This window comes from Mytilus edulis, chromosome 5 (genome assembly GCF_963676685.1).
Source record: "Mytilus edulis chromosome 5, xbMytEdul2.2, whole genome shotgun sequence".
NCBI classification, from domain to species: domain Eukaryota; kingdom Metazoa; phylum Mollusca; class Bivalvia; order Mytilida; family Mytilidae; genus Mytilus; species Mytilus edulis.
Window position 1 is genome coordinate 7312900 of NC_092348.1, and position 16598 is coordinate 7329497.

The 16598-nt window shown below is 32.5% G+C and overlaps 1 protein-coding gene across 1 annotated transcript; it reads right to left on the reverse strand.

The window, feature by feature from the left end:
* Positions 1–430: 430 nt before the first annotated feature.
* On the reverse strand, positions 431–7251 carry LOC139525384 (NEDD4-binding protein 1-like). The gene is made up of 6 exons (XM_071320690.1): positions 6889–7251; positions 4209–5701; positions 3250–3486; positions 2639–2746; positions 1538–1663; positions 431–1047 (listed from the first exon to the last, which is right to left on the reverse strand). Exons 1-6 carry the CDS (start codon positions 7093–7095, stop codon positions 534–536), a joined length of 2685 nt encoding a protein of 894 aa, XP_071176791.1. The 5' UTR covers positions 7096–7251; the 3' UTR covers positions 431–533.
* Between the last annotated feature and the right edge of the window lie 9347 nt (positions 7252–16598).

The following is a 16598-nucleotide window of genomic DNA, read 5'->3' on the forward strand; positions in this document are numbered from 1 at the left end:
AATAAATATATTGTGGGTGGTTGCATTTTTCTTGAAATTTGTAAGAATAACTTATAGTAAAATGAAAATTGTATAAGATCTATAACTGGGGTACACAAAATAAATGCCACCCATGCCCCTGTGCGTTTAACTCGAGAACAGTCTTACTTAAATGAAACTGCTAATGGTAATAACCTTAAAAAGACCCCAACAAGAAAAATACCTAGACTTTCTACTATTTTTTTTTTTGGAATGACAGCAAATAGCATACATTTTAATTTTTAAGTAAACTTTGCATTGTCATGAAACTATCATTATCTTTATCAAGGCATGTTGAAATGATCTAATAGTCATTTCATAGTATTCCTCTCGTATATTTATGTATAAAAAAAAACATTTTGAAAAACTTTAAAACCAAATCAAGAAGGGTAGCACTTTCAAGACAGTGAGCATGAACAGTTATTCTTTAATTTTATATGGTCTTATCACAGATTTCATTGACATATGAAAAAAATGGAATATACATAAAAGTAAAGAATCCTGAATTAGAGTGATCATTTATCCAATGCACTTATCACATAATTTGACAGTCTTGTTAAATCTGTTTCTGATGGATGGTTATCAATCACTTCCAAAATTTTGGCTATTGACTCTGGAAAAATATCCTTTAAATCCTTTAGAACTTCTTGAGTTTTCTCTTTGGTCCTTAGAGGTCTTGATTGTTTTTGATTGCACACACCCTTCTTTTTCTTCGGGGATTGATTAGGAAATTTGTTTTGACCTGGCATGGTTTGTCCTACTCCTTGGAATCTTGAATTGTTTTGATACGGTCCTTGATTCCTTGTTTGAAATTGGTTTTGAACTTGTCCCTGATTATTCCAAGGAAAATTGTTGTTCTGTCCTTGAGGTTGTCCCTGATAATTATTTTGTTGCTGCCAGTTTGTATTAGGTAGGGGTCCTAACAATGAAGGTTGCATGCCCATTAACGGAGGAGGATATTGTTGTAATGGAGGAGGTGGTTGATTCCACATATTCTGATGACATGTAGCACCTTTAGGTGATAAATGTCTGAAATAATTAGAAATAAAACAAATTAAAACAAATTACATGAACAAGACAGAACAACATACAAATGGGCAGCAAAAAAAATAATACAAAAAACATGAACATGACAGTTTTAAAATTTGTAACATATGAAAAGAAAATTTATTTTAATAAATTCTTACATATTTTATATGAACTGTCATCAGATCCATAAATCGCTCTAAAATACTGGTTTCCAGTACTGTACTGACTATACAAATTGTTCTTATTCAAATGTTTCTTATTGTCAACAAACTTCTGATTCTGTTGATATTTTTATGCCTCACCTAAAGGCATTATGTTTTTCAGTATGTGCTTCTGTTGGTCCTTCTGTTTGGCCGCCAGCCCCACTTAAGGTTAAAGTTGTTGGTCAAGGTAGTTTTTGATGAAGCTGAAGTCCAATCAACTTGAAACTTAGTACACGTTCCCTATGATATAATCTTCCTAATTTTATATACCAATACTGTATATTTACCTTTTTCTTAACGGAGATGGTTGTCTGGATGGTTTTGACAAGAATAAATCTAATTTAGGTCCATGTTGACCAAGAGGATCATCTGGTATCATCAATATATCACCAACAAAATTATACTGGAGTAATCTGAAATAGACAAACAATACTAGGCTGAAGTAATCTGAAATAGACACTCAATGAATATTAAACTGTAAAATAGTAAATTGATGGATTAAACTTAATATATGTATAATTTTACAATGTGGCTCCAACATGGTCAAATTCAACCATGACCTTGTGCGGTTTGGCAAGTTGACCTTGCAATCTGACATCTCACCTGTGCCTTTTTAAAATATTTAAAACCTTTATTGTAAATTTTTCAGAAATTGGCTCAAAATTGACCTGGTGGACGAAGGCATTTTTAAATTGACATTGCAACCTAATGGATACCCTTCAGGTAGCCCTAACAATACAGCAGATAGGATTTGCCAAATTTTCCTGACAGATTTAGAAAGAGGTTTCATGTTTCCCTTTGATTACATATAGTTGTCTAAATCAGAACTAAGGTTTTTGTACCCCCAACTTTAAAAAAATATGTTAGGTGTATTTCTATTTATATTCATCTGATAAGTTTTTTTCAACTTCTTTTTATAGTTCTTTTTTATTTCGTACTGTTACAATCTATACTGCTGTCCCAGATTAGGGGAGGGTTTGGATCCCGCTAACATATTTAACCCTAACACATTCTGTATGTATGTGCCTGTCCCAAGCCAGGAGTCTGTAATTTTAGTGGTTGTCACTGTCATTTGTTGCTGTATTATATTTTTCTTTTCTTTCATTTTTTTGTACATTAATTAGGCTGTTGGTTTTTTTCTTGTTTGAATTGCTTTACATTTGTCATTTTGGGGCCTTTTATAGCTAACTATGCAGTATGGGCTTTACGGTGACATCCATTGTAAAAGGCCGTACAGTGACATATAGTTGTTAATTTCAGTGTCATTTGGACTCTTGTGAAGAGTTATCTCATTGGCAATCATCCCAAATTTTATTTTTTATATTTATCACACTTCTTTTTAAGTTCAACAATAACATAATATCAGTATTTTGTTGCAATAAACTAACCTTTCTTCAATGATTTTTTTCCAACTATATTTTTCACCCATTAAATCTCTGTACTGATCGTTAGATACAATAATTCCTTCTACTGTTTCTGCTAATTCTACCACATATCTAGAAACATAATAAAACAATTTATGTATGAAGTATGTCTATTGTTTGAAGCATTGATTCACAGTGTAAACAATCTATCATGATGTACATCAATGTATATAGAGAACTGTTTTATGTTCCGATGCAATTTCAGGACGAGAACATGCTAATTTCAAATGAATATGAACTCTGCATTTTACTACATTTTTGTTGACCTAGTTTACAATGTATTCTAATGTGACATTTTTCTTTTGGTTTTGGAATCAAAGCCATGCTTTAATTGCATTGAATATGGTCAGCAAGTGATTGACATCACAACTGAAACTGCATGGACATGATCAGTTATATTTTGAACAACACTGGAGAACAAAATGGACATTTGTGTTAATGTATCTTTGATATAATTAAAACTGTTTCTGCAAATTTAGTACATTTGTTGTTTCCTTATAACAAAAAATGTGGTAGGGTTGTTGTCTCTTTGACATAATCCCGATTTCCATTCTCAATTGAACTGATAATCATACCTATCATCGTAAGAGCTGATCAGTTTATTATCCAATCTTCTGGCCGGAGTAAACTCCAACAGACCCCTCTCATTTAGTTCTACAAGTATATCCTGGTCAGATATTGGATTCTGAGGTCTAGGTCTATATCGCCTCCATGCAGGAACAAAACATGTTACCTTAGTATGACCACGTTTAAGGAAGTAGTCAACACATAACTTTATACCTTTGCAGGAAAATATTTTTCCTCGTCCATGACTGAAAAGAAAAAAGAAAAATATATAATTTATATCACAGTTCAAAATTTCAAAATTTTATTTTTATAAAACATATTTAAAGGTATAGTCTAATAATCAGCTACAGGTATTTGAGTCCTGCAAGTGAAGGCAGAAACTAACAATATATATGCAAAAAAAATTATACTGGAACTTCATGGAAAAAATTCTCAACAAGCAACATGTACTTTAAGAAATTTTAGAAACAAAATGATTCTTCTCACCAATATCAATAGATATAAGATGTGGTACATATGTATGAGTGCAAATGAGACAACTCACCATCCAATTCACAATCCATAAAAGTAAACCAAAGCCATTAAAATAGGTAAGTACTTTATGTAAACTGTTCTTAAAATTTGATACTTGAGACAAATTGTCTCCCTTTGTATACATTTATAAAAATTTCTTAAATTAAAGATGCTGGTAAAAAATCTCAGATAATTTCTTATCCCCTGTTTAAAGATTGCATCTTACTGTCTTACTTCAAATCATAAAGATAGATATTTCATATAAATCTTTTATTTCAGATGTGTGTACACTTTGTAGGAAATGTATAAATGAATACTTTCAAAACTATTTTTAAGTTTAAGTGCAAGAATTCAGTCCTAACTTTAAATCCAGAATGGAGACATAGAGCCACATCTACTGGTTGAAACATTTATGTTGTTGCAGCTAATTCTAATATACATATATAACACTTACTGCATAGCCACATTACTACCATCTATAACAATATAGCGTTTTTCTCTTGGACCAGATGGTGGCTCCTGACGTTGAGGAGGGTTAACAGGAAAATGATTCCTAGCATAGTTATCTGCTGGACCTAAAGGCTGCCTCTGTGTTGGAGGATAATTATTTGCTTGACGAGGAGGAGAAGGTTGGGGACCTATAGGCTGCCTCTGTGTTTGAGGATAATTATTTACTGCACGAGGAGAAGAAGGTTGGATATATACAGGTAGAGATGACTCTTCAACGTCCATTATCATACAATCTTCCCCAGAACTACTCTGATAAGGTTCTAATACACGTGTTTCATCCTCATCATTTTCCCTAATGTCTTTTTCTATTGAAACAATGTTATTATTTTGACCAACTTTCTTGTTTTTCTTTCGATTTTTTTTCTTTCTGCGACTGCCCTCTCCCCTAGGTGAGTTTTGTTTTGATGGACTTTCAAATTGGGTTTTTAGAATTTTTTGACGCTCTTCATTCAACTTTTTCAGTTCATCAACAGACATTTCTCCGTCTTCTTCAGCTCTCATGTGTTTCATAAGAGTCTTCTTGTATTCTTTAGGCAAACTTCTACGACCTTGATCTCCTTCTGGTACTTGAGGTGGTGGTGGAAAGGCTGAAGACTTATTTGGAGTCCCGTCTGAAATTTCCATTGGTGTGTCATCATCATTTTCTGACTTTTTAGAGTCTTTTAATTGTTTCAGTATGTCAAGAAATTCACATGGAGCTGTTTTGTCATCAACATACAATAAACCTTCGTCTAGTATGTTTTCAGAATATCCGGCTGATGTTCCAAAATTTCTTAAAAATTTAACTTCTTCAGTGTCATTTGATTTAGAAGATGGTTTTCTTGGTGATATAACTGTATCTGTCAGCTGTTCTAATATTGTATCCACAGGTTCTGGTTGTATATTATCACTATCTGTAACATCTCTTAGGTCATCATCACCATAGATATGAATGGGATGAAGAGATGTGGCACCAGCTGACTTTTGTTTCCCACTATGGTCAAACAGTTCATTTTCATCAACATTATCACTTATTTCATTGTTTAAAGTTTTCAAAATAGCCATTTTTACTTCTGCAGAAGTATTATGGTAATCGTCAAATTTACATGTACCATCACTTGCATTGGACAAAGCTCTGAGAAATGTGCTGTCTAATCTTTTCTCCCAATCAGATGGAGGACCAGCAACGGCACCTTTGTTGATGTCATTTTCAGAATCAATTACCCCATCTGTTTCTATATTTGACTGGCCAATTATATTTTCTAAGGAAGATATTGCAAGTGTAACTGCTAAATCAGTTCCTTTAATCAGTACTTTGTTTAAATCACCCAGTTCAATACAAGCATTGGTTTGCTTTTCAATTTCTTCTAAATTATCTTCATGTAAAAATTCTCTAGATTTATCATTAAAAGGCAGTTCGTATAATTCACATGGTTGACACATTGCAATGATGTATTCCTGAAATAAAAAATATAACTAATTAATTATGGTATTAATTCATTTCAAGAAATATGTATAAAATCTCAAAGGATCAGGCATTATTGGTCCTTTTTTTGTTGTTCTGTTTATGGACTTTAATAAAATAAAAAATATCTGGCAAACTTTCAGATTCACTTGATAAGTTTTAAATCATAGACCTGTTATAGAGTATTTACAATTGTTATAGATATCAGCTAAAAAATAAGTATGTCCCCCCTCCCCCTCCCCTCCCCTTGAATTTACCCGACTAAAAACCAATAAAATGTGTTTCCAACTTTTACAGAATGTTCTACAGCAACCTCTAGCTTCCTTGCACATCATATGTATGTCAATTTGTTGGGAACATAATAACTCCTTCAACTATTTTTTTTCAGCTGATAATAAAAAGAAACAAATGAGCTATAATTGCAAATAATATGTATTTGACAAAATAATCAAATAGAGTAATGCAAAAGTGTCATGACAAATGTATCCCAGGATTATCATTTGACTCAATTACATGTACTTGTAATCATGGTAATGGATTCACTCCTGGCACATTTAAATGCACAATATTTTTGTAACTTATGAAGAATGAAATACATGTAAATTTATAATATCTAATTCAATCAATGTCAGATTAAAAAAAAATATAAGACAATCATGTAATTTTTAATAAGGGATTCTACACTAAGAGGATTTTCCAGTTGAAGTGGTTCATCTGGAAAGGTGGAATATACAAAAGAGTTAACAGGTAACAGGTAACTTGAAAAGAATCTGTAGAATTCAATAAATGAGAGGCAAAAGATACCGAGGATAAAAAAATGTCATTTTGAAGTGAAATTTTATAAACAAAAGTTTGGCAAAAATAGTTCAAGATTGACTCTTGACAAGTGAAGTGTTTTAATTGAAATAAAGTTAAGTATGAAGTAAATTTATTTTTCATATGAATGTGTCCAGAGGGTAGAAAATCTTTCTTATAAATTTGTTCCATAGGAATGATAGAAGACATTTTATAAAAATAATCGTTGAATTTACTCAAAACTTGGCACTTATTTGGGTTGAATCATAAACCTGTCAGTACAATAGCAGCCAGAGGCAGATATCTAGTTGTCTACAGATTAGTCCCATGTGCCGTGTAAAAATGTATAGGCTTATAGGTACGAAACAAACGTATACAATCGTACCCTGGCATTCATTCTATCTCTCACGTCGCCTTCTACTCGTATCCAACGTTTGCTACTCGCGTCAAGTTTTGCTTCTTCTTTCAACTTTATTCTAACTTCGTGCATCCTTTCAATTTTTGATTTCGCGCGAGTGATCTGTGATACTTGTTCCGTGTCCACTATAAACTCTTCAAACAATCCTCTAGATCCACTTGCCATCTTTCTCATGTGATTAAATGGAAGAATTATGTCAAACAATATATTATTATACCATGACTCAATATAGGAAATAGAAACTTTTTAGGAAAATTGCACAGATAATTTTAGAAAAATAAATATAGCGCTCGTTTCACACTGATTCATAATTACGTCACAGTATCAATTATGAACCAGTATACTTCAAAACGTTCACTTGACTACACATCTGAAACAAAACTTTGACGGATTCAAAACGAGTTTCCGGGAAATAATGCGATTTGTCGAAACAAAAGTTTGCTTTATAAGAAAATTAAACTGAAAAACATAAATAAATAAATTGTTTGCACCAAGAATTTAAAAAAAATATATAATGTTTTGAATATCTGACGAAACAAATAAATTGTTGTGAATAGCATAACGTGTAAAAAGGTGGTTTCCTTTGGTGGGGGAATGCAATATTCCCCTTTTCGTGTTTTCGCGTTTTCTCCTTTCACAACGCGAAATCGGGAAATCAAATCGAGAAAGCGAAATCAAGAAATTGAGAAATCAGGAAATCGGGATATCGAGAAATCTGGAAATCCGTTAATCGTGAAATCGAGAAAACGAGAAATCGAGAAATTCATTCAGTCGCGTTTTCGAGTTTTCGCGTTTTTGCTTTCTTAATTTCTCGATTTCTCAATTTCCCAGCAATTTCCCTGTTTCCCAATTTCCCTATTTCTCAATTTTTTATTTTGTTTCCTCGCTTTCTTGATTTCCCGATTATTCGTTTGCAAAGGTGAAAGGAGAAAACACGAAAACGCACAAAGGCGAATTGGCCGCATCCGGACACCAAAGTTTCCTTACACTGATGTGCCGAATAAAACTTAAGACGACACTTTCTAGATCAGAGACATATGTATATTGTGTACAAGTTATCAATTTGAAAAAAATATGAATTGTAATTTATGGTGACCCGCCGGATTCGACCATTTCGCTTTTTCGCTTTCTCGATTTCCCGTTTTCGCGTTGGAAAGGTGAAAGGAGAAAACGCGAAAACACAAAAAGTGGAAATGACCGCATCCGGCCAACATAATATTATGACTTTGTACAAATTATAATTCATATTGTGCAAAAAGTGTTATTTCAAATTACAATTTGTACAAAATTTAACTAAAATTCACTGATAACTTGTATAATAATTTATCATATGATTTTTGTGATAAAAAAAAGTGTTGCTACACACTATAGAAACTTTTCATTGTAATTTTTAGTCATATTGATTCATTTATATTGCCTTGAGGTTATGAATTTTCTACATCTTCATTGCCAAAGGAACGTTTGCCAAATCTTGAAACCGAGTAAGGTTTGGAGAAAGTGTTCAGAGGTTTCAGAGAAACATTGAAATTGAGATTGATGCCACAGATGAAAACACAGTTGCGGAATCAGTAGAATCAGACAGAAAACCTAACAAATCTGTTACTGGTATTGAAACTGGATCAACAAGTACAACTATTGAAGTTGTATCAGAGGATGTCCAAACCCCATATCATTCTTGCAAGAAAACGCGCATTGTCTGCGGCCAACAAATCAAAACGGGTGTCCTGACAGAACAGAAACTGAATGAGTTATCTGTTGGAGACAATGTTATCATCCCTGACCCAATACCACAGTTAACCGGGAACCGACCGACCCGAAAAATGTATACAAGGTGTTCGTTGTTATGGAAGTATGAATTTTTGACTATCGTGTAAGGACAATAGCCTGTCACGGAATTTATCAGGAGTCTTATATTAAGCAGAAACCAACTAGAATCAATTATAGGGACAAAAAGATTTGTTATAAAGCAACTAGCTCAAAACAATGATAAAAAATTACAAACTGACTATATAGTAGGCATAGATTTTGCCAAAGCATTCGACAAAGTGCCACACAAACGCTTACTTTACAAATTTGAACACTATAGTTTCATCTCAAACCAGGCAACAAACTGAATTCAACAATTGTTATCAACAGAATACAGACAGTCCTTCTTGAAACATAACATCTGAAAAAAATCCAGTTACATCAGGCGTTTCTTAGGACACTCTGTACTAGGACCAATACTCTTTCTCATTTATATCAACGACTTACATGACTACCTTAATCACAGGCAATTAAGACAAACTCTTTGCAGACGATAGCCGTTTATCTACCGACCTATTAGCTCAGTGCCTAAACAATTGTCCCAAGATTCAAGAAGACATAGAAGCAGCTATAAAATGGGAGAAAGACTGGCTCATATCATTCCGCCCTGACAACCTTAACATCTAAAGACGGTCTCAACAAAAAAAAAAAAAAAACAACGACATTTTTATTATAACATGCATGGCCATATCCTAGAATAAGTACAATCAGCAAAGCATCTAGGCATTACAATATCTTCAAATCTTAAATGTAGCCCAAATCAATCTTTATCATTCGTCAGACGAAACTCTAAAAATTAGTAAAGGAAAGAGCATATCAAACACCAAAACTAGAATACTCCTGCACAGTTTGGGATCCACACACTTCAGAAAACATATATAGACTGGAACAAGTGCAAAACAGAGCTACACAATACAATTGCAAAATATTTCACAACACCAGCAGTGTATCTGAAATGCTTCAAATTATAAACTGGCAAACCCTACAAGAACGCAGGCTAAAAAAACAGACGTATGTTCTCCTTCGCTTGCTCATCTGAACATAAAACTTTTCTGATTACTTCAAAGACAACTAAAGACTGATGTGAACTGATAGGTGCACCAAAGCAGTTTTAATAATTAAAACCTTTTCAACAATATGTTTCATTCATATTCAATATATTAAAGTCCAAATTATATTATTAGTTTTCTGTTTTGCTTTTTCCAATCATATTGAGTTGTAAAATGATGCCCTTTATGGGTTCTTGATTAGATTGATAACATTCTTATCTTATCTTATCTTATTAAATTATACATGTTATATTAAAAGTCCAAATTATTGGCACAATCCTGGAATCACACAATCTACAAATACAAATGATAGCCTTATAGGAATTAGAACAAGAAAAAAATGCCATACAAAAGCATTATGATAAATAATATCTAAATATAACAATAGAACTCGCTTTGGTCACGTGTTTTCTCGATAATTGGAAAAAGGCGCCAAACTCGGAATTTTATAAAGGTCTTGAACCGAATTTCTTCTTATTACGCAAAGAAAAGTAAATACAAATATTTTATTAAATAAGAAATATTATTCAATTGTTCCACATAGTTATATAACAATGGTAAACTTATCAATCATTTATAGGGGCACAAGCTGTCAAATTCATGTTCACCGATTTTAATCAAATTCTCATATTTCATTTATAGCAATGTAAAACATTTATCCAAACTATTAAAAGTATAAAATAAATATTATACAGGGCACGGGGATCATTTTTTTTATCATCGTTTTTACCTGTATAAGAATGATTTTTTGTGGATCGAATCAGTCAATCAAATGATTTACCTTTGTTTCACGTTCAATGTTGACATTCTTTTCCTTTGAATAACTCTACACATACAGTTCACGTGTTATCCATCTCAACCTAAGGGGTTAAATTGAAGTTCACATGAATACGGATTCAATGAGGTCGAATTATTCACAATCAATGTTTTTTTTAGCTTATTTTGACAAAATTGAAACATACTGGTTGTTAAAAGCGAATTATTATTTCACTATTTCCATTTCTCTAATGATTGAACCAAAAAAAATTAATATATTTGATTTTTTGTATATCTCGTATCTAGTGCCCCTTTAAATAAACTTATTCTAAATGGTATCCTATTCAACATCACGGGACTTAAATCTTTGAATATTGTTTTATTGGTCTATATATTGATTTTTTTTATCAGTATTAAAACCATATTAAATATTACACATGTACTACAATCTACATTTTGACATTGCACGATGGCTTAATTTACACTAAATCCATTGGATGCATGTTGGATGTGTACTGATTGTTATTTTAGTCTAAGATACATATTTTTTTGTGAGTTGTTGTTGGCTCTGAACTAGATGTCATTAACTGCGATCACTTAGATATGTACTTAATGTGTTTTTTTTGTGTTTGCTTTTGTTTGTTAGGGACTAGGGATAGATATATACCCTGACACGTTCTGTCTGTAATTTTGCTTTGATGTTTTTCTAGGTCTCGAACTGACGAGTTCAGCTTTTTCAACAGATTTCTATAGTTTGTTCTTATCTTGTGTTGTTACACTTTTCTCCAAGGTTAGGGGAGGTTCACTGCGCTCACAAACATGTTTAACCCCACAACAGTCTGTATGTGGCTGTCCCAAGTCTGGGCCTAAAGTTCAGTGATTGTCGTTGAATCATGTCTTTCAAATTTGTTATAAATTAGACCGTAAGCTTTCTCAATTGAATTGCTTCACATTTTCGATAGAGGCCTTTTATAGGCGAAAATAAGTTATGGGGTTTTCTCATTGCTGAAGGTCGTACGGTTGTCTATAATTGATCACATTGACTTCTCAGAATTCAGTTTTGTTGATAGTTGATCCATCGGAAATCATACCACATCTCGATCGTTGTTTCAGCATGTTCAATAGAATACTTGTTATGATTAGGTGTGCTTTATGTATACAAGCGGAAACAAAGTTTAGTCACTTATTTGAGTGATTAATTTGTAAAAAACACTATGTCATATGTAAAAATGAGGCGAAAGATACCAAGGGGGAGATTCAAACTAAAAAGTCGAAATAAACTGACAACGCCATGGTATTAAAATCACATATCATTTTGTACTTCAAATCAGCTACAGTCTAAGAAAATTTTTTCGTGTACGCAATATTTGTTTGCCATTTCTTATCATTTAGAATATTATAAAATAAACAAAATGAAATATAATTGATTGCATTTTCCACTTGCTATATAATTAGTGGTAGGGATGAGCCGCTGTAATAGGTCACTTTTTCATGCTCTATGATATATGAAAAGGGTGAGAAATTCAGATTAAATATATCAATAGGTATATATTATGACTTGCTTGATTATATCATAAGTATCTGAAACTAATCAGATGTCCGTATTTATTCTTGATGCGACTAAACCACAGTCGTAAATGCATCAGTTATTTGTCAAACCAATTAAACTCTGTTTATTCTGATGTGGTATTCCCACTGATGCCAGTGATAGATGCAATAAATCCAACTATTTTGTCATTTGCACCAAATTAACATTCAAGAGTTTGTATACATAAAACATGATAACAATTATTTAAAGAAATTCCATTGTGACAGCGTCCTTTAAGAAGGAACGGCAATGAAACTTTTTATCAGTTTTTAATTAATATTTAAACATGTTAAAATCAGTGAAGGTGTTACACTCTGGGGTGATATTACATTTATCTGACCATAGATGTAATACCATCTATGATCTGACAAAACGTCTTTTATATGTATTGTATTTTGGAATTGAAATATCTTCAAAATGAAAGATGTAAAATGGGCAATAAGAAAAAAGTGTTTAAGATGTGACGAATTTATTGGAAAAGAAGGTGATATTATTGCGACTATTTTGCTTTTTAACAAGATGATAACGGCGGTAAAAATATTGAAATATATCTATAGGTCTGTTTTTTTGTTAATTAATATATGACAAGGTATATATTTTTGATTAACAAAATATATGAAAAGGGTGGGGTACTTGATGTCTCAGCTGCTCACCCCTACCAAAAAAAGTTTGAAGTGGCCCCCCCCCCCCCCCCCCCCCCCGAGTGGATTGTACACTTGCAGTGTCACTGTGACTGTCATTGATCTTTAAACCTATGATTTGTTTGTTTGTGAACCGAAGTTTGTAAGTAAGCGAAAGGGCATTGTTCTGTACGCTTAAAAGAACATAAATAAAATCATTACAAAAATAAAGACCTTGTTAATTTATGTCAAGGACTGGTTGGTAAGAAAACAAGTACATTAACTCATAACATAATAAGTAAAATTATTTGTCAAAACATATATAAGCTTGTGACTAAACTACTTGCTATTCAACCTTAATCAATTAGCTGTTAATGAAAGCTTCGAGTTTCATAATTATTCATACATATATATATATTTATTGAGGAAAACATGTCAATGGCAGAATGCACAATTATCATATCTTGATATCGAATCTGTCTTGAATTAATAGAAAACATTCTGTTTGTCCATGAACATAAAAGCTGGGTTAATACAAATGTTGACATCTGTAACGATGTATGTGCCAAAAACTATAATGAATAACCGTGCAAGATATGTTTTCTGTCATGCAAAGTTCTGGTCACTTGATGTTAACAAAAAACTCCTCTGAAAACGTTGGGCCCGCAAAACAAAACTTTTGAATGACCATTCGGGTATTTAGTACTATAGTACAATGTTTTTGGTTTATTTCCCTCACGGCCAAACAAAAGTTATGGCCACCATGGCCGAAATAACGAATAAAGGGTAAAATGTAAGACTATGATGTCAGATAGAGATGTAGATTGGCGGACAAAATATACCAAAAAACTTCAAGATCTCCTTATCTTTTTATCCCTTTATGAAAAATTCAGAGGAATACGCTAGTCTCCTTATATATCAATATAGATATTTTTACTATTTTTAAGGTCTTTCCTCTTCCCGAGGAAAGACCTTATTGTTTTTCTAATGTTTTTTTTTCTTTTTTTTTTCCTTCCAGCATTTGTTTGGCACGCCCTCCTACCGCTTCTATTGGAGTTATCAATACCAAATTTGAACCATGGATAGACCTCATCATGAACTTTTACCAGATGAACTTTTGTAGGATTTCATCATCCCCTTTGGAAGTTATCTCCCTTTTATTGATTTTTTTCAACATGGTCCCCCCAAAATGTTTTAAAAGATATCATGACCTAATTTAGAAAACAGGTAGATATTATCATGATGTATTACCATATGAGGCTGCATAGGATTTCATCATCCGCTTTGAGAGTTATATCCCCTTGAAGCAATTTCTTTTATTTGTATTTTTCTTTAAAAGTATTAGAGATAGACTCGATTTGAAAATGGCAGCATATACAAGAACAGATGGCAATGTTTATAAACATAAACAATTAATTTGTTACTAAGCCTTATAAGGAGTTATTTCCCTTTAAAAATTATAAATATTTTTTGAAAAGTTCTATTTCGAGAACCAGAAGTCATAGAGACTTAGAACCTTCACCAATAATCTTAAATTCATATGACCTTTAATATGCACCTAAGGTCAAAGGTCACAGAGTGCAAAAAGAAATTACGCTGCAATTTCAAGCCTGCATATTAAGAAAACGATAAGACTTTGCTGCATACATACAGCGCATAAAATGTTCATGTCGACGAGATCTACATTTTATACAATAAGCCCAAAAATGTCCGACCGTCTGTTCACAAGTTACAACAGGATGATTCTTAAAAGTAAAGTATTGTGTGTATATCTTTTTAAATGTAACAGATATCAACCTACTATATAGTGCAAAGATGATCAGTAATTCAAGACCTTCAATTTGAGGTCAATGTCAGGTCATGATGAAATTTCACCTTGACCTTCACAGTATACAATGACCTTGACCTTGTGGTAGTTGAAAGGTTGAGTGGTCCTGAGTTGAATGGTGATAGTCCCATATTTCTACGACTTCCGGTTCTTAAGTTTAGTATTGCATCCTATATTTGATGATTAATTGTGACCTTGGTGAACTTTGAAATTGTCCCAATTCTTTTTCTAAAATGTTGTCCTTCAACTGCAGATCATTTATCATTTAACAGATTTGAGATATCTATTGTTGCTGTAGAGATAATGCAGTTTGAAGTTTTGCGAGCGGAGGCATGTATTTCTGAATCAACAAGAGCGTACCTCTTAAAATATTTAAGAAATTGAAGAGGTTAACATAGTTCTATGTTTGACCAAATACCAAAAACATTCCATGGAAAAAACCGCCAAAAATTCAATTTGAAATTTTCAAGTTTTGCATTGACTTTGTAAGTTTCATAACTTCTATTTATATAGTTGATATTGCATCATTTTTTGCACTTTATCAAATGGGGTCATCTGATATATCAAATTGAAGGTCTCAATAAACTCTACTTAAAAATGAAAATTTTAAACCTCTTTTTCATCCCAGGTGGAAGGGTGGGGTCATTTAGTGCAAATATTCAAATTTCTCAGATGGTAAGGTTGTCGCATATCAAATGAAAGAACATAAAGCGTACATTTCAAATTTCAAATTGACGTCCCCCAAAAAATTGGTTGGATGGGGTCATTTGGTGCAAAAATAAATGTTCTTTTAAGGTAGGGTTGTTGTATATCAAATGAAAGGTCATGATGTGTACATTTGAAATATCAAATTCCCGACCTCCAAAAATTGGTTGGGTGGGGTTATTAAGAGCAAAAATCAAACTTTCTAGAACATGGTGTTGTCGCATATCAAATGAAAGCTCATCTACCCTGTGTTACATATATCATACTTCCGATCTCAAAAATGTAGGCGGATGAGGTCATTAAGTGTAAAAAGCGAAAAGTTTCAGAAGGTATGCTTGTCGTATATCAAACGAAAGGTCATACAAAGTACATTACGAAAACATCACTTTTACAGGAAAGACCTTTCAATTGTTTTACAAACAATTGAGATACTAGTTGTGTTTTGCTTTTTTATCTCGAAAAGTGTAAAATACCGAAAAATGTAATCAGCAACCGCATCATGACAACATTAATACAACCACTTTATAAAAACCAAAAAGACTGAAGCCATCAAAATATATGTTTATTGACTTTTTGATGCCATGAGTTATATTTAAGTAGTTTATGAAGAACATAAGATTTCTTAAAATGAACATCAGTATTTAAAATAACACCATCCGACAAGGGAAACTGCAGCATACAAATCATCAGTCACTTCAATTCAGGTGGGATATATGCACTGCACTGTTCGGGATCCTCTGAGTCTCCAACCACACTGGCACTTAATTAATTGTCTCTGAAAAAAAAACTATATAATTTAAGATCATTTAATATATAACACAATCTAATAAGGTACCTCTAATAAGTCGTTTACTTTGAGAAATCTCACCAGTGTCGCGAACTTCTCTTATATTTCGATTTCTATCCCACTTCTACTTTTGTTTTTATTAATCTCTCACAATCTACAAAATGGTGTTTAACACGTATATTATTTTTGTCGGACTATTTGTTTCATAATAACTGCAAGTTATTTTTCATGAATATATTTAGTCAAAGTTTGGGAAATACTCTCATCTTTAGTTCTCTTCTATTTTTTATTCTGTGTGTTTTCTTGTTTTTTTTGGGTTTTTTTCTTTTACTGTTTTGTCTTTTCTTCCTGATTAAAGGATTCTCAAGAACTCATAGAATTCGTTGAAAATAGCCTATGTATATTTTGTTAATTACATGTTTAAGTTTTAAATTAAGGACATTAAGTACATTATGATGACGACTAATTTGCAATTTCGGTGAGTGCCCTCTTACGTCATTATGTATAAGACCGTTACACATGACTAGTTTTCAGAATA